Source organism: Panthera tigris, chromosome A1 (genome assembly GCF_018350195.1).
Source record: "Panthera tigris isolate Pti1 chromosome A1, P.tigris_Pti1_mat1.1, whole genome shotgun sequence".
Taxonomy (NCBI): Eukaryota; Metazoa; Chordata; class Mammalia; order Carnivora; family Felidae; genus Panthera; species Panthera tigris.
Window position 1 is genome coordinate 87,013,869 of NC_056660.1, and position 25,849 is coordinate 87,039,717.

Here is a 25,849-nt window from a genome sequence, read left to right on the forward strand (position 1 = left end):
GTCCAGGACTGGAGGTGTTTGATAATGCAGAAACTTTATCTGAGTCTCCCAGCCTCTGCCCTTGGCCTGGATCCACGCACTCAAGAGCCAGGTCTCCACCTAGGGGCTCCTGGCACCAGCCCAGACAGCCATCCTCACCCCAGGGGTTCCTTGCTGGGTCTTTCTCTCTCCCCTTATCTCCTGCTACCAGGGCCTTGCTCCCCAACACTTAGTGTGTTCAGTTCTGTCAAACACACCCTTTAAGAAGCCCTTGGTTTGTTTATTTTTTTGTTGCACCTTCCAGAAAGGCACAGTTGATCATTTTTTCCAGAAAGTCCTAGGATTCTACAGAAGCTGGGGAGCTCAGCCGCTGTTCTCTCCTATCACGTCTGGAAGACTTGTTCTACACCTTTCCTGGAACTTGTGGAGAAGTCAAGCGATCCCCTCAAGGCCACAGAATCTCTCTGGGAAGCCCTCCAGCCCTACTACTTGGAAAGGTGAGTACTTTCTATTTTAAGGGCACTCATCCACATGTCTGTGTTCTCCACCCCTCCCCTATTCTTGAGTGACAGGGAGACCCCAGAGGCTTTCACCAAAGGAAGACAAGCATGGAAGAGAATGAGGGCAAGTGCCAACATACCTTCTCATGCCAGTCCTGCATGAGGAGGTGCTGGGCAGAATCGCCCAGACCAGCACATGTGGTTCAGAACACTTGTTCTCAAAGCTGAGTTCATAAATATAAATCTTTGGAGCATGCTGGCCTCAGGCCATGTCTGTCTAGGAGCCCTCTGGCTCGAGTGCTCCTTCCTCCAACTGCAAGTTTCCTTGGGCTGTAAGGGGGTCGACAGAGGTACTTCTGGCCTTGGAGTCACCCGACTAGGGGGTGGCTTTTCTCTCCCAGCGTGCTCATGTTCCATGACAGAGCACAGCCAGAGGTCGGGCAAGGCTCCTACACAAACAGGTGAGGAGACAGAGCCCGTTCACAGGAGGATGTGTCCATGGTGTTTTGCAGACACATGACCACAAGAGAAAGGCCATCCACAAGTAGATGGACACAAGAGCAGGTGGCCACTGTTGTGTCTCTGTCTCTAGGGTAAGCAACTTGTGCAGGAGTAAGAGGGGCCAAGATAGTGAAAAGGGACCTTTCTCTCCCCCAGCCATGTTTCCTTCACTTCTGTTAGCCTCCCAGTGTTGACTCATCCCCCACCAAGACAGAGAGAGAGAGAGAGAGAGAACAAGAAAGAGAGACAGAGAGAGATAGAGTAGTAGAGAGAAAGAGACAGAGACAGAGACAGACAGGGACAGAGAGAGAAACAGGGAGAGACAGGGAGAGAAGCTGAGAAACACAAAGACAGAAACCAAGACTAACAGAAGCAGACAGACAGACTGGAACAGAGAGAGACAGAGACAGAAACAGAGACAGAGACAGAGACAGAAACAGAAACAGAGAGAGACAGAGATAGAAACCAAGAGAGACAGTGACATACAGAGATAGAGACAGAGACAGGAACAGAGAGAGACAGAGACAGAGACAGAAACAGAAACAGAGAGAAACAAAGGGAGACAGAGACAGAGAGTGACAGAGACAGAAAAAAAAGGAAAGAGAGAGACAGACATAGTTGGAGAGAGACATAGAAACCAAGAGAGGCTGAGATACAGAGAGAGACAGATACAGAAACAGAGAGACAGAGACAGAGACAGGGAAAGACAGAGATGGACAAAGAGACACACAGACAGAGACAGACAGAGACAAAGACAGAAATAGAGACAGAGACAGAGAGAGATAGAAACAGAGAGACAGAGATAGAGACAGAGAGAGAGAGAGAGAGACAAAGATAGAAACAGAAGGAGAAAGACAGAGACAGAAACTGAGAGAGACAGAGACAGAAAGAGAGTCAGAGACAGAGACAGAGACAGAGACAGACAGGTACAGAGAGAAACAGAGAAATACAGAGAGACAGAGACAGAAACCAAGAGAGACAGAAATTAACTCAGTCCTGCCCTGTCTCCAGTGTCTGGGGCTCAGGCCTCTCTGTCTCCAGCAGCCATGGCAAACACACAAGGTCGAGACATCTTTCCACCCAGCTGCTCCATCATCTTCCTCCTCCTGCAGCTTCTGTCCTACAGCCTCTCTGCAAAGGGTAGGAGAGCTCCCCATGTCCCTTCCCCATGTTAGGAGGGAACCCCATGCATGGACAGGAACACAGTAGAGGGCTGAACTTGATCCAAGCAGTCCTTCCCTAAGGACCCTGGGCACCAGCATGGGGTGGTGGTGGGGAACCTGTGTGTGGGTGGGTGTCCCCTGGGCGTGGGCAGGGGGAGACACTGGGCACAGTTTGGGGGGGGACCTTGTGCCCGGTGGGGTGGATGGCCCGTGGTTTCCTCTAATCTGGCCTAACCCATGCTTTCTGCTATGACCTCATAAGGGAAAACCGATTTCTCTGTCTCTGGTCCCGGCCAACCGGTCCTGGCTATGGTGGGGAAAAGTGCGAAGCTGCAATGCCATCTGTCCCTCAATATCAGTGCGGAGGACATGGAGGTGAGGTGGTACAGGGAGGAGCTGTCCCCAGCCGTGCACCTGAGCAAGAAAGGCAGGGACATGCCTGAAGAGCAGATGTGGCAGTATAAGGGCAGGACGACCTTCTGGACGGCTGGCCTGGCCAAGGACCAAGCTGTGCTGACCATACACAACGTCACCGCATTCGATAACGGGACCTTCCACTGCAAGTTCAAAGACAGCACAGGGTCTGCAGACGCCACCCTGTGGCTGAGAGTGGCAGGTGAGGGTTGCTGCTGGGGCCCCTGACCTTCTCCTGGTCTGCCTGAGACCTTTTCCCCCAGCTGCAGATCGTCCCATTATGACCCAAGCCTGGGCGCTTCCCACAGCGGGCGCTAATGTGTTTGTGGCAGCCTGGGAGCATCCCACAGCATGCACTAATGTGTTTCACAAGGACAGGTACATTCAGGACACCTGGCTCCTTTTCAAAGTTACCCCCACTGTCCCGGAGAGAGGGGTAGCAGAGGTAGGGATGGGAGGACAGAGGCAGAAAGAGACACAGAGAGGAAAAGACACCGATTTTGCAATACAGGAAAGGTATTTGATCTTCCTGGGCCTTTTCTGTTTCGTTCTGTGGTTTCTCAGAAGAGGGTAGCATATATGGCATATAAATATTACACAGAGCAAGTAGTCTGAAAAATCCTGATACCTGCTGGAAATTTTCAGGATCTGTGCTTTTCTGTCAGATATGGTAATGGTTGCAGAGGCTGCAAAGCCTGTCTCTTCCCACAGGGCTGGGCTCTGAGCCCAGAATCCAAGTGCGAGCTGGCCGGGATGAAGGTATCAGGGCAGAGTGCACCTCGGAGGGCTGGTACCCAGAGCCCCGGGTGGAGTGGAGAGACTTCAGGGGACAGACCCTACCTTCCACGACCAACCTCACAGTGTTACCGACGGGCCTCTTTGCGGTGGTGTCCAATGTGACTGTCTGGGACAGGGGCGTGGGGAACATCTCTTGCTCTATCTCCAACCCCCTCCTCCAGGAGAGGATGGAGACCAAGAGCCACCTACCTGGTGAGTGTTCTGCTCCATTCGACCTCAAGATCTCTGAGCACCCCAGACAATCAGTAGTTAATATCCAATACTCCGCATAGTTCCTTGTGATGAGACCTTGTGAGATCTAGTCTGTCAGCTTCCAGCTATACAACACAGTAGTTAACTATAGTTTCCATGCTGTATGTCACCTCCCTGGGACTTATTTTATAACTGAAAGTTTGCACCTTTGACCCTCTTCACCCATTAGCTTCCCGATCTCTCACCTCTGGAAACCACCAATCTGTTCTCTCCGTCTATGACTAGGCTTTCTGGTTTTCTGGAGGTTTGGATGGTGTTTTGTTTCATTTTAGATTTAACTTATCCATGAGATCCTACACATTTTTCCCTGTCGAACCTCACTTAGCAAAGTGCCCTCAGGTGCATCCATATTGTAGAAAATGCCTGGATTTCCTTCTTGTTTATAGCTGAATAGCATCCCTTTGTACAAATATATATATATTTTTCTTTATCCTTTCATCCATAGGTAAACACTTGTGCTGTTTCCGTATCTTGACTATTGTAAATAACACTGCAATAAATGTAGGGGTGCATTATCTTTCTCAGTTAATATTTTTGTTTTCTTTGGCTTAATACCCAGAAGTGGATTGATGTGGTAGTTCTATTTTTATTTTGCGGGGGGGGATGTCCATCATCTTCTCCACAGTGGCTGCACGGATAGCTCCTTTCGTATTAGCAGTAAACAGTATTCCCTTGTCTGGATGAACCACAGCCTGTTTATGCATTCACATTCTGAAGGACACCTGGGGGCTTCCAAGTTTCACTCTGTATAAAATTTTCCTTCTAAACAACCTCAAGTTTCAGAAAATTTGCAGGAATGATACACAGAATGCAGACCCACTCAGTATTTAACCTTTTGCCATTTGTCTACCATCTCTCTCCTGTGTGTCTGTCCATGTCTGTCTGTGCAAAGGCACACACATGTTTTCAGGTCATGTTAGGTTAGTTCACAAGCACCTGCCCCCTGAGTCATTAACCCTGTGGCTTGTGTGCCCTAAGAACACAGGTGCTCTCTTACCCTGGTATTCTTGCCTCCCCAAACTCTCTTTTAGCTCAGGTGCCCAAAAGTTTCCCATCAATGGCATGGAGGGCAGTGGTGCCTGTGATCCTCATTGTGGTGGGGCTTGTAGCAGCTGTCTTGTGGCAGGAGCCACCTGTCTTTTCTGGAAACGTCAGAGGGACAGGAATAGGGTGCAGCTGGAAGAAGAGAGACTGAACAGAGAAGAGGAACAGCTGCCCCAAGGTAAGCAGGCCCCAGTGGGACAGACGTGCCCCTTCCAGCCAGAGCACTTGTGTAGAGCCCTGCATGAAGGCTCTCCTTCGTGCACCCTCAAGCACAGGAGGAATGGGAGAGACCTGCCCAGGCCCCAGCTCAGGGACTGCCCACCTACCATATGCCCAGTGAGATCCTCCATCACTAAGAGGTGCTTGGCTGCTCTTCACTGGGTGACTTGGGGAAGGCTGGCGGGTCTCTGCTGTGGAGACAGATGTGAGCTTGAACCTGGGAAAGTCTATCAGTCGAGGGTGATGACAACATCCTGAAAATGCTCAAGCAACAAATACAGCAGCAAGCCTGTCACCTGAGAGGATCTTGTTGTGAGCGCGGGGATCATCATCAGTATGGATCATTCCACTCGCCTGTCTGCTCTCCTCCCTGCCTCCTGTGTCCTTGCTCATAGCTGTCAGGCCCCGATCTGGGGAACAGGTCAGAGATGTGTCTTTATGACAGACATGGGAAGGCTGGGCCATCAGGCTACGCCCCACAAAACGTTTCCCTAGGAATACAGTGACCTGGATTGTTTTTTGGGCACTGAAGAAGGGATATTTGCTCTTCCTTTACAGGGTCCCTGCGAGAGCTCATTACATCCTGTTTTGACTTAGCTTCACAGAACATGAGCTTTCGCCCCATCTGGTCAGTGAACCCTACAGTTTCACATCTTTCTGTTTCATTTCAGGCTGGCCAGAGGACATCATCTATGGTGAGGACCATGCTGGGGGCTGGAAGGGTCTGCTCCCTGCATGTGTGTTTATGGGTGCATGTGTGAGTGCATGTATGTGTGGGTGTTACGTGTGCATGTTGTACATTTATGTGCTCATGTGTGTGTGCATGTTATGCACATATGTGCACGTGTTTTCATGTGTGTGTGTGCAGTGTGTACAAGTATGTGCATATGTGCATGTGTGTTCATGTGTGCCTTGTATGCACATGCACTTGTGTTTCTGTGTGTATGTGCATGTGCATATGGGTGCTGTGTTTGCATGTTGTACATATATGTGCATGTGTGTGTTTGTGTGTATGTGTGCACATACACTCATGTGTATGCACATGGGCTCATGTGTATGTGCACGTGTGTGCACACATGTGTGATCCATTCTATTGCAGAGTGCAGAAATGCTGTGCTAAATGCTGGTTCCATGGCTGTAAACACCAAGTTTAGCTGCCCTGAGAGACCTTAGCTCCTGTTTACTACCTGAGGGACAGACGGGCTGCAGAGCCTGGGCAGCAAGAGAGCCAGATCTTCTGAGGCACAGTCACTGTGGGGGACACTGTTAACACAGAGAGTGCAGAGCCAGGACACTGTCTCAGTGGGAAGTGTGGGGTGTGTGCACAGGGTCCTGGACAGAGAATGGTGACACACAGGGAGCCACCTCCGCTGCTCTGGGATGGCCTGTGTGCACAGGGTCCTGGACAGAGAATGGGGACGCACAGGGACTCCCAAGGAGGCATGGTTCCACCTCCATGCAGGAGCATAGGTGGGGACCCTAACCCCTAAATCTGATCCTCTCCTCTTCCCGCAGTGAGCCCATCCCTGGACCCCAACACTGCAAGCCCCAAGCTCGCTCTCTCTGAAGACAGGAAGACTGTGAGGCGGCTGTTCTTTGAACAAGAGCTGCCCAACGCCCCCAGCAGATTCGACCGGGACCCCTGTGTGCTGGGCCTGGAGCAGTTCTCAGCTGGGAGGTATTACTGGGAGGTCCAGGTGGGGCACAGGAAGACCTAGAACCTGGGCGTGTGTCTGGAGAGCTTGGATCGGAAGGGAAGGATCCCCAAGTCCCCCCAGCACGGACTCTGGGCCCTGGAGCTGTACAAGAAGGGGCTCTGGGCGCTTGGCTTCCCAAGAGTTCACCTGCACCCTTCAGAGCCCCTGCATCGTGTGGGCGTTTTCCTGGACTGTGATGCAGGCAGAATCTCCTTCTACAGCATGGGCAATGGATCCTTCGTCTACGCGTTCTCTGGACTGTCCTTCTCGGCACCCCTGAGGCCATTCCTCTGCCTCTGGACACACGACCCCAACCCCCTGACCATCTGTTCAGAACGGCAGCCCCCAGAGGCCTTGGGGCCTCCTCAGGGTGAGGGACAGGACAGGGTGGGAACCCTCCTCCAGCAAGACCCATGATCTCTCTGCTCCAGCCTGTCACCGATTTGGGGGAGATGTATCCATTCTAAGTCCCAGCTAGATCACATACAAGGCTAAACCTTTCTGAATAATCCCCTATTACCTTCATTTTCCTTCCCTGTAAAATACTGGCAGTATATTATGGGCTGAATCATGTCCCCTCCAGTTCACATGTTGAAGCTCCAACCCCCAGGGCCTCAGAATGGGGCTATATTTGGAGATGGGGTCTTTACAGAGGTGGTTCAGGTAAAAGGAAGTCACTAGGGTAGGCCCTGATCCCATCTGATCCCATGTGACTGGGGTCCTTAATAGAAGAGGGGATCAGGGCATGGACACACACAGGGGACAACCGTGTAAGGACATGGGGAGGAGATGGCATGTGCACGCCAGGGAGAGAGGCCTCAGGAGGAACCAGCCCTGCCACACCTGGATCTCATGCTTCCAGTTCCCAGGACTGGGAAAAAATAAATGCGTTGTTTAAACCTCCCAGTCTGTGGTATTTTTTACAGAGACCAAGCTGACTGTTACACCATATCATTACATGCTGTGGGGTGATTTTCTTAAATGAATTTGGGGCATATGTTTAATGTTGAACCTAGTGCCAGACATGAAGTAGTTGCTCTGTAAATACTAGCCTTGCTCATTCCCTCCTCTCCCACCTTCTTCCTGCCCACCCCCCCTCCTACCTACCCATTTCCCCTTCTTCTCCACTCTCTGACACTCACAAAGTCCTAGTCATCTGGTCTACCCTGGATGCCTCTGTCTTCCCACCCCATGGCAGGTCGGTGCAGACAGAACTACATTGAGGCGAAGCCAAAGATTCCAGGGCTCCCTAAGGTTGGTCAAGGTCAAATCAGGGCATGTGGGCAGAGAGAGTAGCCTAGACACAGTGTGGATGTGGAATCAAACAAGGCATGTACATGGAGGCAAGGTAATACTCGAACCACCACCAGAAGCCACTTCCATCCTGCCTGTGATATTTACAAATGACATACTGGATAAAGGGCTAGTGTCCAAAATCTATAAAGAACTCACCAAACTCCACACCTGTAAAACAAATAATCCAGTGAAGAAATGGGCAGAAAACATGAACAGACACTTCTCTAAAGGAGACTTCCAGATGGCCAACAGGCACATGAAAAGATGCTCAACGTCACTCTTCATCAGGGAAATACAAATCAAAATCACACTCAGATACCACCTCACGCCGGTCAGAGTGGCTAAAATGAACAAATCAGGAGACTATAGATGCTGGAGAGCATGTGGAGAAATGAGAACCCTCTTGCACTGTTGGTGGGAATGCAAACTGGTGCAGCCACTCTGGAAAACAGTGTGGAGGTTCCTCAAAAAATTTAAAATAGATCTACCCTAGGACCCAGCAATAGCACTACTAGGAATTTACCCAAGTGATACAGGAGTGCTGATGCATAGGGGCACTTGTACTCTGATGTTTATAGTAGCACTTTCAACAATAGCCAAATTATGGAAAGAGCCCACATGTCCTTATAATTGTTTTAAATTTTAGTTCAGACATCTTACTTATATCTGTATTTATTTAATCTCTCTGCATCATTTCTTCCTGTTCTTTCTTTTGAGGTGAATTCCTCTGTTTTCTCCAATTGTCAAGGTAATATAAAAAACAGGGATCCAGAACCTAGGATCATTTGGTCTGATAGATGAAAAAATAAATATAAAATAAAATAAAGTAAAATAATTTACACAATTGCTTTCTGTATCCATGGGAAATTTGCTTTTTTTTATATCCCATGGGGAAGAAAACATAAATGCAGCGGAATTCTATTTTCTCTAGAGCTGAAGCTTTGAGGCACTCTATGATCAGTAGACTTGAGCTGTGCGAGGGTTTTGTGTTGGTCCTCTGGTGAAGGGGCTGTGTGCTGATTCTCAGTCAGACTTGCCATAGTGCAGATGCACCTGCAGGGCCCAGGGTGGTGGGTCTTGGTGTAAGCTACTCCAGCCTCAACTTGGTGGGGCTGTTATTCTCACTGAAGTTGGTTATTACAGATGGGTGGGGTGAACATGGCATCACCCTGCTCTCTTGTCCCCAAGAGCAGGGAGTCTGTGCCCACCACTCTTCAGGAAGCCCTCACAGAAGAGCAAATAATCACCTATCTTGTATCTCTGACTTTAGCCAGATCCCTGCTTTCACCCTGCCTGCTTCTGATCTATCTACCTGTCTCAGCATAGCACTCCTGTGTTTTATCTCAGGCACATGGCTGGGTTTCAAACCTCCAAATTGTAGAGATCTCATGGTGTTCTGATCCTCTGGGGGAGATTCTCACTGCACTGTGGCCATTGCTGGCTTGTCCCACAAATTGGTTCATAACTACACAGTGGCTTGGAGTTTATGGTAAAGAGAGCAGAAATCTGACACCAAGGCTCACTGCCCTCAGCGAGCATCCCTGTTCTAGGTTAGTGAACGGGGAAGCCCAATGGCACCTGCTAGATCCTTTGTCACCTGACAGGCAGTGCCACCTCTGCCAAATGAACTCCAAGCAGGGAAACTGCTTCTTCCCATGTGACCCAGGGGATCCTCAGACCACACTGCCTGCTCCTGGTCCTGTCCTCCTTTTCTACCAGAGCATCATAAGCCCACCAGGCACGACCCTTCCAATGGTGTGGATCCCTGAAACCTAAGACTCTGCGCTCTGCTGTTTGTAAAAACTTGTGGTGTTCAGCCCCTCTCCTTTTCCCGGTGGGTTTGGGGAAGATGTTTTTTCTTGTGCAGTTCCCTTTCACTCTTTCTCTCTTTCTTTCTCTCTTGCTCCTTTCTCCACAATCAGGGCTCCCTTCCCATCACAGAGCCCTCAGTCATCTCTCCCCCAATAAACTATGCACACCTTCTACCTTCCACAATGTGGTGGCTTTTTTCACCTATAATTGTGTATTTTTGCTTTCTCAGTCCTCAGATTGATTTCTTGGGTGTTCAAATGATTTGATATTTGGGGTTTCAAAATGATTTATCTAGCTGTGTTCAAGTAATGAGGCAAGCTTAGAGTCTCCCAGCTCCTCTGCCACCTTAACTCTGATCTATAAGTTCTTTATATATTTCAGATACTAACCTTTATCAGATATATCATTTGCACGTATCTTCTCCCATTCTGTAGGTTACCTTTTAGTTCTGTTGATAGCTTCCTTCACTGTGCAGAAGCAGAAGCATTTTATCTTGATGAAGTACTAATAGTTCATTTTTGCTTTTGTTTCCCTTGTCTCGGGAAACATATCTAATCAGAAATTGCTATGGCCGGTGTCAAAGATGTTGCTGCTCGTGTTCTCCTCTAGGATTTTAATGATATCATGTCTCACATTTAGGTCTTATTTTTTTTTAACGTTTATTTATTTTTGAGAGACAGAGAGAGACAGAGAATGAGCAGGGGAGGAGCAGAGAGAGAGGGAGACACAGAATCTGAAGCAGGCTCCAGGCTCTAAGCTGTCAGCACAGAGCCCGACAAGGGGCTGGAACCCATGAACTGGAGGTCATGACCTGAGCCGAAGTCTCAGTTGCTTACACGACTGAGCCACCCAAGCGCCCCTCACATTTAGGTCTTTAATCCATTTTGAATTTATTTTTGTATATGGTGTAAGAAAGTGTCCAGTTTCATTCTTTTGCATGTAGCTGTCCATTTTTTCCCAACACCATTTATGAAGAAACAGTCATTTTCCCATTTGATATTCTGTCTTGCTTTATCAAAGATTAATTGTCCATATAGCTGTGGGTTTATTTCTGGGTTTTGTATTTTGTTCCATTGTTCTGTGTGTCTATTTTTGTGCCAGTACCATACTGTTTTGATCACTACAGCTTTGTAGTGTGACTCGAAGTCCAGAATTGTGATGCCTCCAACACTACATTTCTTTTTCAAGGTTGCTTGGGCCATTTGGGGTCCTTTGCTGTTCCAAGATTTTAGAAGTGTTTGTTCTACCCTGTGAAGAATGCTGGTGGTTTTGATAGGAACTGAATTAAATCTGTAGATTGTTTTGGGCTGTCTAGACATTGTAATAATATTTGTTATCCTCATTCATTATCACAGAATGCCTTTCCATATCTTTGTATCATCTTTTATGTCTTTCATCAGTGTTGTATACTTTTCAGAGTACAAGTCTTTCATCCCTTTCATTAGGTTTATTTCTAGACATCTTATTGTGTTTAGTGCAATTGTAAATGGGATTGATTCCTAGTTTCCCTTCTGTGGATTCATTATGGTATGTAGAAATGCAATAGATCTCTATGCTGATTTTGTATCATGGGACTTGGCTTTGAGGAAATGTTCTCTTTGTGCACATCCCTGTGCACTCTACTCTCTCTTATCTTTCTCCTAACCAGAGCTCCCTCCCTTCCACCGCATCTGTGATCTGTTTCTCCCCCAAACCATATCTCCACACTTCCTATCTTCCTTGATGTGGCCTCTAGCTGTGCAGTTTGATCTGTCAGTCCTCAGGTCAATTTCTTGGATATGCAGAATGATTTGATAGTTATCCAGCTGTGTTTGAGGGATGAGGCCAGCCCAGGGTCCTCCTGCTATGCCATCATCTGAGCTCACCTCCAGAAAGCAACTGATTTTTGTTTACTCACATAATAATAGACATATATAGGCAAAAAAAAAAAAACTAGGTAGTACATCCATACAATTGAATAGTGTTCCACAATGTAAAGAGATAAAGAGATAATACTTCATGTGTCATGTATGAACCTCAAAAATGTATTATATGAACTGAAATAATACAGATATCCTATATCATTTTCACCGAATAAAGTGATCCGTTAAAAAATCACTGTTTCAAAAAAGAAAGTAGACTGTTTAGGGATGAAAGTGAAAATATTCTAAGCTTATCATGTTGTTATGATTGTAATAGTCACTACAAATTTCAAAAGCATTGAATTGTGTATTTAACATCTGTGATTTGTACTTAAATTATATAGTAATATATCTATTAAAATAAATCTATATGTATATTTATGGCATTGAACTGATTATGTTATGCTTTTTTTAGATTTTAGTTTTTTGTGAAAAGAATACCTAACATGAAACCAACCCTTTTAACAGAATTTTAAGAGTACAGTGCATTATTGTTGAATATAAGTAATATGTTGAACAGAAGATTTCTTTCTTTTAATGCTTATTTATTTTTTAGAAGAAAGAGAGAGAAAGCATGAGCAGGGGAGGAGCAGAGAGAGAGGGAGACACAGAATCCAAAGCAGTCCCCAGGCTCCAAGCTTTCAGCACAGATCCTGACACGGGGCTTGAAATCACAAACTGTGAGATCATGACCTGAGCCAAAGTCAGATGCTTAACTAACTGATCCACCCAGAGGCCCCTGTACAGCAGCTTTCTAGAGCTTATTCATCTTGATTGACTGAAGTCTTGTGCTAATGTGCTTTTGGGGTCATATCTATGAAATAATTTCCATGACCAAAGTCAAGAAGATTTTCCCCTTTGTTTGGTTCTAAAGGATTTACAATTTCAGGTGTTTTGTGTCAGTTTTAGTTTACAGTTGATTGTGGTATCAGAATATAGTGCAATTTAATTCATTTACATGTTGATATTAAATTTCCAAAACAGTATTTGTTGAGGAGATTATCCTTTCCCCATTGTATACTCTTACCCCTCCTGTCAAAGATCAGTTGACTCTATATGTGTGCATTAATTTCAAGATTCTCTTTGGTCTGTTTTGTATGTCTAAATGCCAGTGCTACACTTTAGCCTTGTAATATATGTTGAAAAGAGGAAGTGTGATTCCTCCAACTTCGTTCGTTTTTGTTGAGGCTTATTTGCATATTCATTATATGTGATGGTTGCAAATAACTTTTAAGTGTATTTATTTATGTCTGTAAAAACAAAAGTCATGGGGTGGGGGAGCGCCTGGGTGGCTCAGTAGGTTCAACACCCAACTTTAGCTCAGGTCATGATCTCAAGTTCATGAGGTCAAGCTCCATGCTGGGCTCTGTGCTAACAGCTCCCAGCCTGGAGTCTGCTCCAGATTTTGTGTCTCCTTCTCTCTTTGCCTCTCCCCTGCTCATGCTCTCTCTCTCTCTCTCAAAAATAAACATTAAAAAGAGTCATTGGGATGTTGATAGGAATTGCACTGAATATGTAATTTACCCTGTTAGTATGGATATTTTGACAATATTAATGCTTCCAGTTTATAAACACAAGATATATTTCCAATTACTTGTGTCCCTTTCAATTTCTTCAATGTTTTATAAGTTTTAGTCTGTAGTTATTTTTCCTCCTTGACTAAGTTTATTCACTAGTATTTTATTCTTTTTGATGCTGTTGAAAATGGGATTGTTTTGTGGTCTGCTTTTCAGATATTTCATAAGATTTGAGGTGTTGATCTCGAATCCAGAAACTTTACTAAATTCATTTATTGGTTCTAATTGTGTGTGGTCACTTTGTGTGCATATATATAGAACTTTTTAAACTTCTTCAATTTCCTGGTTAACCCATTCATTTTTTAGTAGTATATTCTTAACATCTATGTATTTGAAGAGCTTTCCAATTATTTTTCTTGTGCTTGATTTCACGTTTCATAGTGTTGTGATCTGAAAATATCCATGGTATGATCTCTATCTGTTTGAACCTGTTGAGGGGTGATTTGTAACCCAAAATGTGATCTATTCTGGAGAATGTTCCAGGTGAACTCAAGGAGCATGAGTATTCTCCTGCTTTGGCATGAAGTGTTCTGAACATATCTGTTAAGTCCACCTGGTCCAATGTGTCATTCAGAGCCATGGTTTCCTTGATTTTCTGCTTAGATGATCTGTTCTTAGATGTTTGTTGTAAGTGGAGTGTTAAAGTTACCTACTATTATATTATTGTCAATGAGTGTCTGTTAGTAATTGATTCATATATTTGTGTTCTTCCACGTTGGGGACATAAATATTCACAGTTGTTAGATCTGGTTGTTGGATAGACCCCTTTATTATGATATAATGCCCTTCCTCATCTCTTGTTATAGTCAGTGTTTTAAAATCTACTTTGTCCACAGTTTATTTTTTATCCATTACACTGCCCTCTGTATTTTGATTGGAGCATTCAGACCATTTCTGGTTAAAGTAATTATGGATAAGTAGGTGCTTATTGCCATTTTGTTAATTGTTTTCTAGAATTTTTTGTGGTTCTTCTTTGTTCTTGTCTTCTCTTCCTTTTTTCCCCTTGTGATTGATGATTTTCGGTAGTGTTATGTTTCACTTTCTTTCTCTTTATTTTTTATAAATTTTTAACATTTATTTATTATTGAGAGACAGAGAGACACAGAGCATGAGCAGGGAAGGGCAGAGAGAGGGGGAGACAGAGAATCTAAAGTAGGCTCCAGGCTCTGAGTTGTCAGCACAGAGTCCGATGTGGAGCTCAAACTCACAAACCACGAGATCATGACCTGAGCTAAAGTGGGATAATTAACCGAATGAGCCACCCAGGCACCCCTCTTTATTCTTTAATGTCTCTATTTGGGTTTGGGGTTTGGAGTTACCATGAACTTCATATAGAGTACCTTCACTATATAGCAGTCTATATTAAATTGATGGTCACTTAAATCAAACACTTTCTAAAAGAACTTTTTTTTACACCTCCCTCCACGTTTTATGTGTGTTGTCATATTTTATAATTTTTGCTCATCATTTTCTCAAATTATGATGCTTTATTTTCCACTCAAAGAAGTCCCTTTATGCTGTGGAAATAGTATGGAAGTTCCTCTAAAAATTAAAAATAGAACTGGTGGGTGGGAATATAGATTAAATAGGTGATGGGGATTAAGGAGGGCACTTGTGATGAGCACTAGATGTCATATGAAAGTTTTGAATCACTAAATTCTACATCTGAAACTAACATACTGTATGGTAAAAAACTGGAATTTAAATAAAAAATTAAAAAATTAAATAAAAATAGAACTACCATACAATCCAGCAATTGCACTACTAGTTATTTACCCAGAGAAAACAAAAATACTAAATCAAAGGCATAAATGCACCTCAATGTTTATAGCAGCATTATCTACCATAGCCAAACTATGGGAACAGCCCAAGTGTCCATTGACTGATGAATCAATAAAAATATGATACACACAGAAACAGACACACACACACACACACACACACACACACACACAAGCACACACACGGTGGAATATTACCCAACCATAAAAAAGAATGGTATCTTGCTGTTTGTAATGACCTGGATGGACTAGAGAGTTTTATGCTAAGAGAAATAAGTCAGAAAAAGACAAACAACATACGATTTCACTTATATGTGTAAATGATGAAAAAAAAAACAAGCAAAGGGGGAAAAATAGAGAAAAAGATGTAAACCAGGAAACAGACTGTCAACTATAGAGAACAAACTGATGATTCCAAGAGGGGAGGTGGGTGACAGGATGGGTTAAATAGGTGATGGAGATTAAGGAGTGCACTTGTGACGAACACTGGGTACTGTATGCAAGTGTTGACTCAGTATATTGTACACCTGAAACTACTATTACACTGTGTATTAACTAACTGTAATTAACATAAAAACTTTTTTAAAAAAGGTATTCCATTTATCTTTTCTTGGAAGGCTGGTTTTGTGGTGATGAACTCCTTAAATTTGTGTTTGTCCCAGGAAATCTTCATCTCTCTTTCAATTCTGAATGATAACATTGCCAGGTAAAATATTCCACATTGTAGGGTTTTTTTTTTCCTTTCACCTCTGGGTATATTATGCCACTTCCTTCTGGTCTACAAAGTTCCTAGTAAAAATCAGTTGATGGTCTTATGAGGTCTCCTTTGTATGTAACTGGTTGCTTCTCTCTTCCTACTTTTAATAATCTCTTTTTAACTATTGACATTGTAATTATTACATTTTGGTGTGAAACTAACCTCTCCAGTTCATCTTGTTTGAAACTCTTTGTACTTCCTGAACCTGGATTAACTCTTTCCTTACCTAGATTATTTCAGCCATTATTTCTTCAAATAATTTTTCTGCTCCTTTCTCTCTCTCTTTTCCATCTGATATTCCATAATATAAATGTTTGTTCACTTAATGTTGTCCAAGAGTTCCCTTAACCTAATTCTTTTTTTTTTCTTTTTGCTGTTCATTTTGTGTGCTTTCCATTATTGTGTCTTCTAGGTTGCTGATCCATGTTTTTGCATCTATTGATCTACTGTTGATTTCCTGGCGTGTATTTTTTATTCCAATTATTGTATTCTTCAACTCTGATTGGCTGTTTTTTATCTTTTCTATCTCAGTTGACATCCTTTCTGAGTTATTGCACTGTTCTTGGCAGTCCAGTGAGTATCTTTATAATCATAACTTTTTTTGGAAGTATAACTGGGTATTTAACATTCAAAAGAAATGGTGTGTTGTATAAAAACAATTTTATCTTGGCAAGTGGGACTTTACTTTTGAAATTTTGTGGTGTAAGGTTAAACAAGCCTTTATCACCATTTCAACACTGTATTTCAAAACAAACCTAGAAGTGTTTTGTACTCATTTGGTCCTAAGATGACAGATTGATGGCCCCATTGAGGAGAAACGATGTGTATATTCTCATAGAATAAGGTGATGTCACCATTCAATGGAATGTCTCAAACCCCTTGCTCTGTTCCCTGGGTGCACATGTGTATGTATGGACATGTGTGGGGAATGTACATTCCATCTGGTTAAATATCTACATATTCGAACAATGGCAAAGAACTGTATAATCATAACTTTAAACTATTTTCAGGCATATTGCTTATCCGCATCGTATTTACTTCTTTCTCTGAGAATTGTTTTGTTCTTTTGTTTGGAGCACATCCGTCTGTCTCCCAACTTTGCTTGACTTTCTCTTTTGTTCTGTGAATTAGGTGCATCATGTACCATCCTAAAATGGAAAGAATTGTCTTCTGTCCTCTGTGTAAATTGGGTACTTGGTGACTTTAGCTGGCTGGCTGTAGCAGTGTGTAACATGGGTTGGGATTACTGGAAGTCTGTGGTGGGCCTGCCCTGGTAGGATGGCTGGAGCTGAAGTGGACGTGTGTTAGGGCATCCCTAATACTCTTCATACAGAGGGTACTCTGACAAGACAGCTAAAATTGAAGTGGGTATGTGTGAGGGTGATCTTGGGGCAATCACTTCAGAGGGCACCCTGGCAGGATAGCTGAAGTTAAAGTGTTCACAAAGCAGGGTCTCACATCTTTCTGTGCAGACGGAACCCTGGTGGGGCGGCTGGACCTGAGACAGGGCAAGGGTATTCCCAGGTGCTCTGCACAGGGGATACTCTGGGGCTTGGCTGAAGCTGAGGAGGGGCAGGGACAGGCTTCCTGGGTTTCTGTGTGAATGGGAGGTGCTGGTAAAACAGCAGCAGATGAACTAGGTGCAAGCCAGGGTGCTCTAAGGCTCTCTATGCAGAGGGTAACCTGGTAGGACAGCTGAAGGTGAAGTGGGTGTAAGCTGGGTAGTCCTGCAGTGCTCAATGCTGGAGACAACTGGAGCTGAGGCCAGCATGGGCCAGAATGTCCTAGGGTGCTCCTAGTATGGTGGTTGGAACTGAAGCAGGGTGTGGGCTGGAGGTTGCTGAGGTGCTTCATTCAGTCAGTCCCCTGACAGGGCGGCTGGAGCTGACACAGACATGACCCAAGTGGATCTGGATCACTCTTCCCCCTGACATGTTGTAGCAAGCCTTCTGCAGCCTAAGTGGTGTGGGCTTGGAGTGTTCTGGGTGCTTTGTGCACGTGTCACCTTGGCATGACAGTTGGAGATGTACTGAGCACTGATCAGGATTGTCTCCATTGGTGCCATGCGGGCACCACCTTGGTGGGATGGCTGGGACTGGTGTGGGCTAGAGGCTCAGGCCACTGACAGCCCCTGGATCCTGCTTCCATCCATGCCATGAAGGTGGAGGGAGAATGTAAACCATGGTGCTCACCAGCCACTCCACACAGAGAGAGTTCCAGTAGGTCCCTGCTGTTTGGCAGGACTCAAAGGCTTGCCCTTCTACATTCTAAGGGCTCCTTAAACCATGGGTTTCTTTTCTGTGCCCCAAGACAAACAAGTCTGCTCATGTGCTATCACTCTTCACTGCAGTACACAGTGTCAGGGGTGGGGGTTCTCTTCATTACCATGTCTCTCTCTCATACTCTGTGTTGTCTCTGTATGTTTTGTTGTGAAGAAGCTGTTCAGTTAGCCCTCAGGTCTTCTTCAGGAGGAATTGCTCTATAAGTAGGTGGAGATTTGGTGTCTCCATGCAGGACGTGAATTCAAAGTCTTCCTACATTGCCAACTTGGACTGGACCTCAAACACAAAGACTTTTGAACACCATGTAAGATTCAGGTAGTTTTTAATGGTTGAAACTCTAGGGTTCTCCAGCCAGCACATACTTTGCATGAAATAACATTTTAAGTCTCATATTTACCTAGAGGGTCCAAAGTGAACCCCCTAGAGGATCAAGAAGTGAACATATTTGATGATGGATAAAGGGCCATGCACTGTTTGGTAGGAAAAATGTCAAATTAGTGGCCAGATATCCCCAACCCAATGAGTGTAAAAATAAACATGAGAGGAAGAAATGTGTGTTCAATGTTAAGGGAAACTGATGAAAATCCCAGATGAAAACCGTTTTCAGCTCTCAGAGAGCATTCAGCTTCTAATCAGGTTTTAGCTCCATTGGACATGGCATTATAGGAAAGAACTGAAGGAGGGGGGAAAAGAGCAACATCAGGAGTTAGGGTCCTTCAAGAAAAAAACTTAGATAAGACCTTTTTAAGAATAATAAAAATGGTGTTCTCAGATGATGATCAATATCCACTTTTCATATAATTTAGAATCCCTGGGTTAATAAGAAGAAGAAGACTAAGAAGAAGACATAAGTAAGTGGAGAAACAGAAGGGAACAGTAAGTTGTAGAAAGAAGGTGACTTTTTCACTTAACTTATCATAAATCAGAACAGAATGTGCATGAAAATTTTAACACCCAACCCTGTCATGTGGCGCTGAGATTTCAGGAAACTGTGACTTATAGTGTCACCTCCGACCTCCAAAGCACTGGGGTTGAATTAGGGCACAGTGGTCACTAAACGCAAACTGGCCACCAGTGAAACATGTAAGTTTGTATCTTTCTCATGAATAGGAGAGCCAAGATCTTTGCCTTTGTCCCTCACTGTTCTGACAGAAAGCCTACCCCAGTAAAGACTTAGAACATGAATTTCAATGTCGTCTCCTATTAAGGTAATGACAGCAATGAGTGAGAAGTGAAATATACTTGGGAAATGAAAAGCAGCATTTTACACAAATAGAATAGATTAAAAAATAGGAATAGACTAAATGCATCTCATATAATCCTGGTGACCCTGGTTTCATGAAGTTAGATGTATTAATGAAAAGTCACAATACCAAGCATGTTTCCTACTGTATGCTCTGGCCAACAGAGCGTGAATAAGTACTCTTATTCTTTACAGGTATTTTGAAGGTATTTTGAAGATGGCAAACATCACCATTATTGTAAATGAAACACACACAAAAAGAGTCAAGGCGGGGCGCCTGGGTGGCTCAGTCAGTTAAGCATCCAACTCCTGGTTTTGGTTCAGGTCATGATCTCACAGTTGGTGGGTTGAAGCCTGCATCGGGCTTCATGCTGATGGTGCAGAGCCTGCTTGGGATTCTCTGTCTCCCTCTCTCGGCCCCTCCCCTGCTCAAGCTTTCTCTCGATCTCTCAAATAAAATAATTAAATAAACATTTTTTAACAATAGCCAATGAAAGCCCAGAGAAAACAGAAATTTGGGGTTTCCTAGTATTGGTTCTGAGACCACCTCCCCCAGCCCTGAATGAGGGGGGCACTTACATCTCCAAGAACTAGGAATATCACCAGTGGGAAGTGTTTCCAGCCATGCCCACAGCACATCCATTCCTTGTACCCCGCCACCTCACCCTTCCTTTATGTCAGAAGAGCCACTGGTACCCGGGAACACAGCTCCTCAGCAGCCCCCAACTCACACTCACTTGACCCAGAGATGCGGGACCATCTGTCCAGCATCTAGTGTCTATAAGGCCAAATTTGGGATCTTTCTGGATCCTTCCTGAAGGGGGAGTGGGGACCTGGGAGGCCCTGTTCCATCAGGATCTGAACACTGATGCTTCCACTGATCTTCTCCCCAAAACCCCATGCCAGAAATCCCCAACCTCTGACATTCCATTTGGAAGAGATTCACTCGGCTGTAAGACCTCTCTTTTGGAAAGATTTCTCTTTCCCTAAACTCTATCCTCTCCTGAAGTAATTCCCTAATTCTTTCCCCAAGCCTTGCCCTAAGGCAACAGAAATAAACCCCCATTTACAAGCTTCCAGAGAAGCTCAGGGGTTACAGGCGGTATTCTTTTCTCAGCTATGTAACAGTTCATTGTGTTATCATCTGAAGGATCAACCTAGGACGACTCTGCTTCCATTGTCACTTGGCTTCTTAGCAGAATTCATTTCCTTGTGGCTGCATGACTGAGAGCCCCAGCTTCTTACTGAATTTCATATGGGTCCACTGTAGATCTGAGAGGGCACCTGAAGTCTCCTGACATGGCATGTTTCCTAGTCCAGCAAAGGGTCTATCTCTCCAGTGTACTAAGTCCTTCCTTATATGATGAATTGTAATCACAGGGGTGCCTTCCTATGGCCTTTGTCATATTAAATTGTCTAGAACAAGTCACAGGTCCCTCCACACTCAAGAAAACTGACAGTAGAAGCCACCAACTGGGGCAATCCCATACATTTCCAGACACTGACAAAAGTCCCGGGAAGACAAATTTACCCCAGTAGAGAACCACTGCCCTACTCCATAGATGTCCATACGCACAGTCACAGGCAGCCTTTCTTTGTAACATAGTTTGGGAAGGTCAAAACTCCTGCACCTTTCTACTTTTTGGCATGTTACATAAAACGGAGTGAGCATCTTTTCTATGCCTTGGAAAATTGTCATTTTCCTCCTAGTTTTGAATCAGCATCCAACCTTTTATCCTTTGCATTTTAAATGTTGTGACATATCTCTGAAAATTACTTTAATGTGAATACTTTTGGTCGCATCAATTACTTTAGGATATCTCCACCTTTTTGTCAAAACTGCTTTCCTTCATTATTTTGAACGTGCTATTTACACTGAGTTCTTCTGGATGGATGTCTGGAGACAACTGAACATAGGTTATGTCCACATTCCCATGAACAACTGTGTTTGTATGAGTCCACTTACATTGGATTTTAATCTAAACTCTCTTTGCATGTCTTCACTGCACTTGAATCTCTGTTGACCAATTTCCTCTTTGGAAAATCCATTTTGCAAAAATTTTGTGGACTCATCACTAAGCATCAAAGGGGGCAACACAACTACAAGCTTTTCTAGTTATGTGTGAATTTAATAACAGATGCACAGTGACCAATCCCCAACAGACTTTGAAAGAAGCGACACGATACGTCAGGGAGAGTGATGCTCATGTTATTTACATACTGTGGTAAGTTATGTTTCTACTGTTGTGTTGTAGAGGCACCAGTGTTTTTCAACAGAACCATCATGAATGAAAGGTTTATATAGTACAATTATATACTCACCGCATCTATATTTTCAGAATGCACAAAGGCAAGATGCTGAAACCAGTAGAAAATATATATGCAAATGGGTGAAAATAAGAAAAAAAATGACCACAGACAACAAATGAACCAGAAATTTTTCCTATGAGAATATCCTCAGAAAGACTCTACAGGAGAATACATGAAGCTCTGCACCACTGCCTTCACCAGGAAGGATGTGTGATGACAGGAAAGTAGAAATAGCATTAATGTCCAAGTGTCACAAAATGAAATAGGATAATTGCAAAATATGTTCATTGATAAAGCACTGTCTCAACGTTAAATGCAACTAAATTAATGTGTGTTCCTAGGAAATTACTCTGAATATCAGAAATAGTGAAGAACAAGAAGGTTTATAAAAACTATACATATAATAAAATCTATAATTTTAAATTATAGCTTAAAAAATAATAGGGATTGGAAGGACACCTTGAAATTATTACAAATTTCCCCCATGGAGATAATGAGGATGACCTAGGATGACAGATAAAGAGGACTCTAATTTCTACCTATAGACGCATTTCTTATTAAAACTGAAAAGAATCTATGTTATGATACTACTTGTAAAATTATTTCTGGATTGTGACTATGTGGGTAATTGACTTTCATTTTGATTTTTATGAAATTTATTTTATTTATTAAATTTAGAAAGTGGAAATGCTAGAAGTAGGGAGAAAATAACTGTAGAAAGATATCCAAGCAATAATCAGTTATTAAACATCTGTATGAAAACAATTTCTTCCCCAATTTTTTTCCTGTTCATTGTACACTAACATTTTCTTTTGTTACCAGTAACAAAATCAGTATGTCAGCATAAATCTAAATTACTTTTTTTTTCGGGGGGGGGGGGAATCTAACCCTTTATTTCACTTCAAAAGTTCAGCTTTGTTTTGTTTTGTTTTTTAAATATGAAATTTATTGTCAAATTGGTTTCCATACAACACCCAGTGCTCATCCCAACAGGTGCCCTCCTCAATACCCATCACCCACCTTCCCCTCCCTCCCACCCCCCATCAACCCTCAGTTTGTTCTCAGTTTTTAAGTGTGTCTTATGTTTTGGCCCCCTCCCTCTCTAATCTTTCTTTTTTCCTTCCCGTCCCCCATGGTCTTCTGTATCAGCGGGTGGAGAATTTCCTTTAGTGCCTGAGCCTGTGGACAGTGTGGAGGCCACAGTTATGACTAGTGCCTCCCAGCATCTCAGTGTTTTGTCCAAACATCAGGTGAGGATGTACTTGTGCCTAGGGGCAGTCTGGTAAAGAAACGCAGATATAGAGGTGAGAGTTGGGAGGGCCCCCAAGGATTTCCAATGGCATAGGGAAAAAGGAGAAAAATGCAATAAAATGGAACAGCCTGAGATAATAATGTTAAAGTTCAAAGCTCCTCATAAGGCTAAGGATGCTGTTTTTTTCTGCATGTGTGTGTGTCTATGCATTGGCCTCATTCATTATTTTTTTAAGGTTTTAAAAATCATTAAAATGAATTGTAAGCATGCAGGTGCTATAACACAGGCATCTTTGGAAAGTCCTGTAGGTAGAGCTGACTCAGTGTTCTATTTTCTCACTGGTTGGTTGATGCCCAATAGGATTATCCAATTAGCATGCATAATCCTTCTTATCGAATCAGAAGAGGCTTCCAGGAGTTCTCATTTGACTACAATGAATATTACTGGGCTGCTCTTGCCTGGACCAGAGGCTTTGTTTTCTCCAGTGCCTGGCTGGTTTGCTCTGAGTACTGCGATCTGCTACTTCTGGCAGGTGCTCAGAGCTTCTGCCCTAATCCTGAGGAGAGCAAGGTGAGGAGCACGGAGAGGCAGCCGGAAGGGCAGCCCTGAAAGTGCATGAGGTACAGGAGCAGTTTCCCTTACATGGAGAACTTTCCTGGGTCCACGTGCTTCTAAGTGCCCTGAACCCTCGACTCCCAGAGCCCCTTTGTCAACATCTGTGAGCACAAAGCCTGGACAGGATCCCCTGGAGGGCAGAAGGCAGGAAGAATACATTATGACATGATGTGTGTGTGTGTGTGTGTGTGTGTGTGTGCGTGTGCGTGCGTGCGTGTGTGTGTGTGTGTATGTGTGTGTCTCCCTGGAATGGCTGCTGCTATGGGAGGTCCCCTGCAGATACTGCCTGGTTCTGGTAGGTCCTTCCTGCAGGTGCTGCTGGTTCTAGTGGTCCCTCCTGCAGATGCTTCCTGGGTGTGCTGGTGCTTTCTCCAGGTGCTGTCTGGTGCCTCAGCATCTCCCAACAGGAAGGGACACCTGAGTTCCCACAGGGAAGAAGGCAGCTCCAGTGGTGCTCATCATTTCCAGGATCCAGGTCTATCCCATCCAGACTGAACTGGGCTGGGGGTCCCCTTCAGTGTCAGCGGTTCTCCAGTCAATCCAGAGAAGAATGAGGCTACATGGCTGTCTTGGGCTGCTTGATTGAGAGAAACGCCAGATGAGTCCCTTCGTAGGATGGGTGCGAAGAATAAGACACCCTGCCATTCCATTGTTCCTTCTCACTGCTTTCCAGAGTTCTACTTTGGGTGATCCCCATGTTACTTCCAGGGTTTATATTGGTGCTTACTGGAGAGACCAGAGAAAGTGTGTCTACACCATCTTGTCCAGACGGGAAGTTCCCATTCACAGCATTTTTATTGACCCCGGATTCTTCTCCCATTCCGAGCCTATTTATGTACGTTGGTTTTGAGGGTCCTCCAACACAGCAGTCACAACATATACTTCCTATACCCTTTGTCGTTTTGAACTGTATTTCGTTGCCATGGTCTCCAAGTTACACGGTGCTGGAAATAAAGAAGCTGTGCTTGCTACCTTCATCAAAATATAGCAACGTCAGCACATTACTGACAACACCCCATTTTATTTGACAGGAAAATTAGGGTTCCAAAAAGAAATCTCCACTTTCTTTGATGCAGCTTATGAATGATTCAAAAAGCTACATCTGTCACTCCCATCTCTGGATTCTCTTTCAGCCCCTCAGATTCCACCTGGACTGTTGGCTGGAGTCCAGCTTCCTTCCTCAGCAGCGATGTTCTCCTTACTTATCGCTATGCCTGGTGTCGGCTTTTTCTTTTTTCACGACCTTCTGCTCTGAACTCCCTTATTCCAATGAGTTATGGGGTATGTAGCATTTGTCCACGTTTCACAGGAAGGTTGGGAAAATTTTAAATGTCACAACACTTAGCTTTAAACCTCCTAAAATTAAAAAAAAAAAAACAACTCCTAAAATTTTAGAAAAGATCAAAACTTAGACCTGTATTATTTTTGCCAGAAGCCAATCTTAGAGGGATTTCAGGATCTTAGAAATGTATGAATAAAGTTGGGAAACAGATGAGGGATAGACAAAAAAAGTATCGTTGCTGTGACTTTCTCCAGAGTGCTAGATGGCCTCTGTGTGAACCTTGACTTCCTCATCAGTTAGTGTGGTTAGTCAGTCACTAACCATGGGCTGTTTCCTGTCGTTATAGGGCAGGTTGTATTTCCTAATCTATCATGACAAGAAAGCAGGTCAGTGGGCCCTGGAAATCAGCAGCAGGGACCGGAGGGATAGATCACAAAGGGAGACAAGGAAAATTTGGGAGAGATGGATGCTCATTATGTTGACACTTTCACAGAACACGTGTGTGTGTGTGTGTGTGTGTGTGTGTCACACATATGATATATGTTTCAACCAAGCAGTTTTGAAACCCAAAACAAAATGTATCAAGCAGCTTATTTACAAGATAATTACTAGATAGAGACCTGAGATTTTTATGAGATAGTAGAGTAGGAAACATGTACATCATCTCTGAAAATATGCCCGAGACTTAGATCCATATACAGTATGGGTGAACAAGATGAGACAAACCCCACAGGGGCATTCTAAGGATGGTCTGTGTAAGCCAAAGCAGGAAGGACCGCCAGGACCAAAGCCAGATTTCCCCAACCTGTACAGTGAGGGAGGGTGTCTTGAGTGTTGTGGGTGTGCACTTGGCAAAAGGGGGCGGTGAATCTTCCTGGTCAGGTGTAGATTCCCACTGAAGGATTCTGAGGAGGGTCCAGGGATGTGAAGGCCACTTGGGGGCAGACGCTGTGTCTGAGGCAAGACTGGGAACAGCAGTGACTAACTAAACATGGCCTGTGGTCACGAGGCAAGGGTAGATGAGTAGTAGATCATCCCAGGTAATGGACTGCAGGAAAGGGGATACGAGGCCTCACTTGTATGAAACAGGAGTTATTAAAACGGGGGTTGTTTCTGGCCCTTTCACACCTGCTGCATGACCATGGGCTACATGAGGTTTCCTATTAACTTTGCA

The 25,849-nt window shown here is 44.1% G+C and overlaps 2 protein-coding genes across 2 annotated transcripts in view; both read left to right on the plus strand.

The window, feature by feature from the left end:
- The first annotated feature begins 268 nt into the window (after window positions 1-268).
- BTNL10 (butyrophilin like 10) lies at window positions 269-3,980 on the plus strand. The gene is made up of 4 exons (XM_015540225.2): window positions 269-476; window positions 1,992-2,120; window positions 2,406-2,759; window positions 3,269-3,980. Exons 2-4 carry the CDS (start codon window positions 2,027-2,029, stop codon window positions 3,625-3,627), a joined length of 807 nt encoding a protein of 268 aa, XP_015395711.2. The 5' UTR covers window positions 269-476; window positions 1,992-2,026; the 3' UTR covers window positions 3,628-3,980.
- Window positions 3,981-4,683: 703 nt separating this feature from the next.
- LOC102972889 (butyrophilin-like protein 10) overlaps window positions 4,684-25,849 on the plus strand; it is a 38,244-nt gene continuing 17,078 nt past the window's right edge. The window contains exons 1-3 of the mRNA XM_042981173.1: window positions 4,684-4,829; window positions 5,542-5,565; window positions 6,386-6,548. The gene's annotated coding sequence lies outside the window, so the exon portion shown is untranslated. The remainder of the gene's footprint in view (window positions 4,830-5,541; window positions 5,566-6,385; window positions 6,549-25,849) is intronic.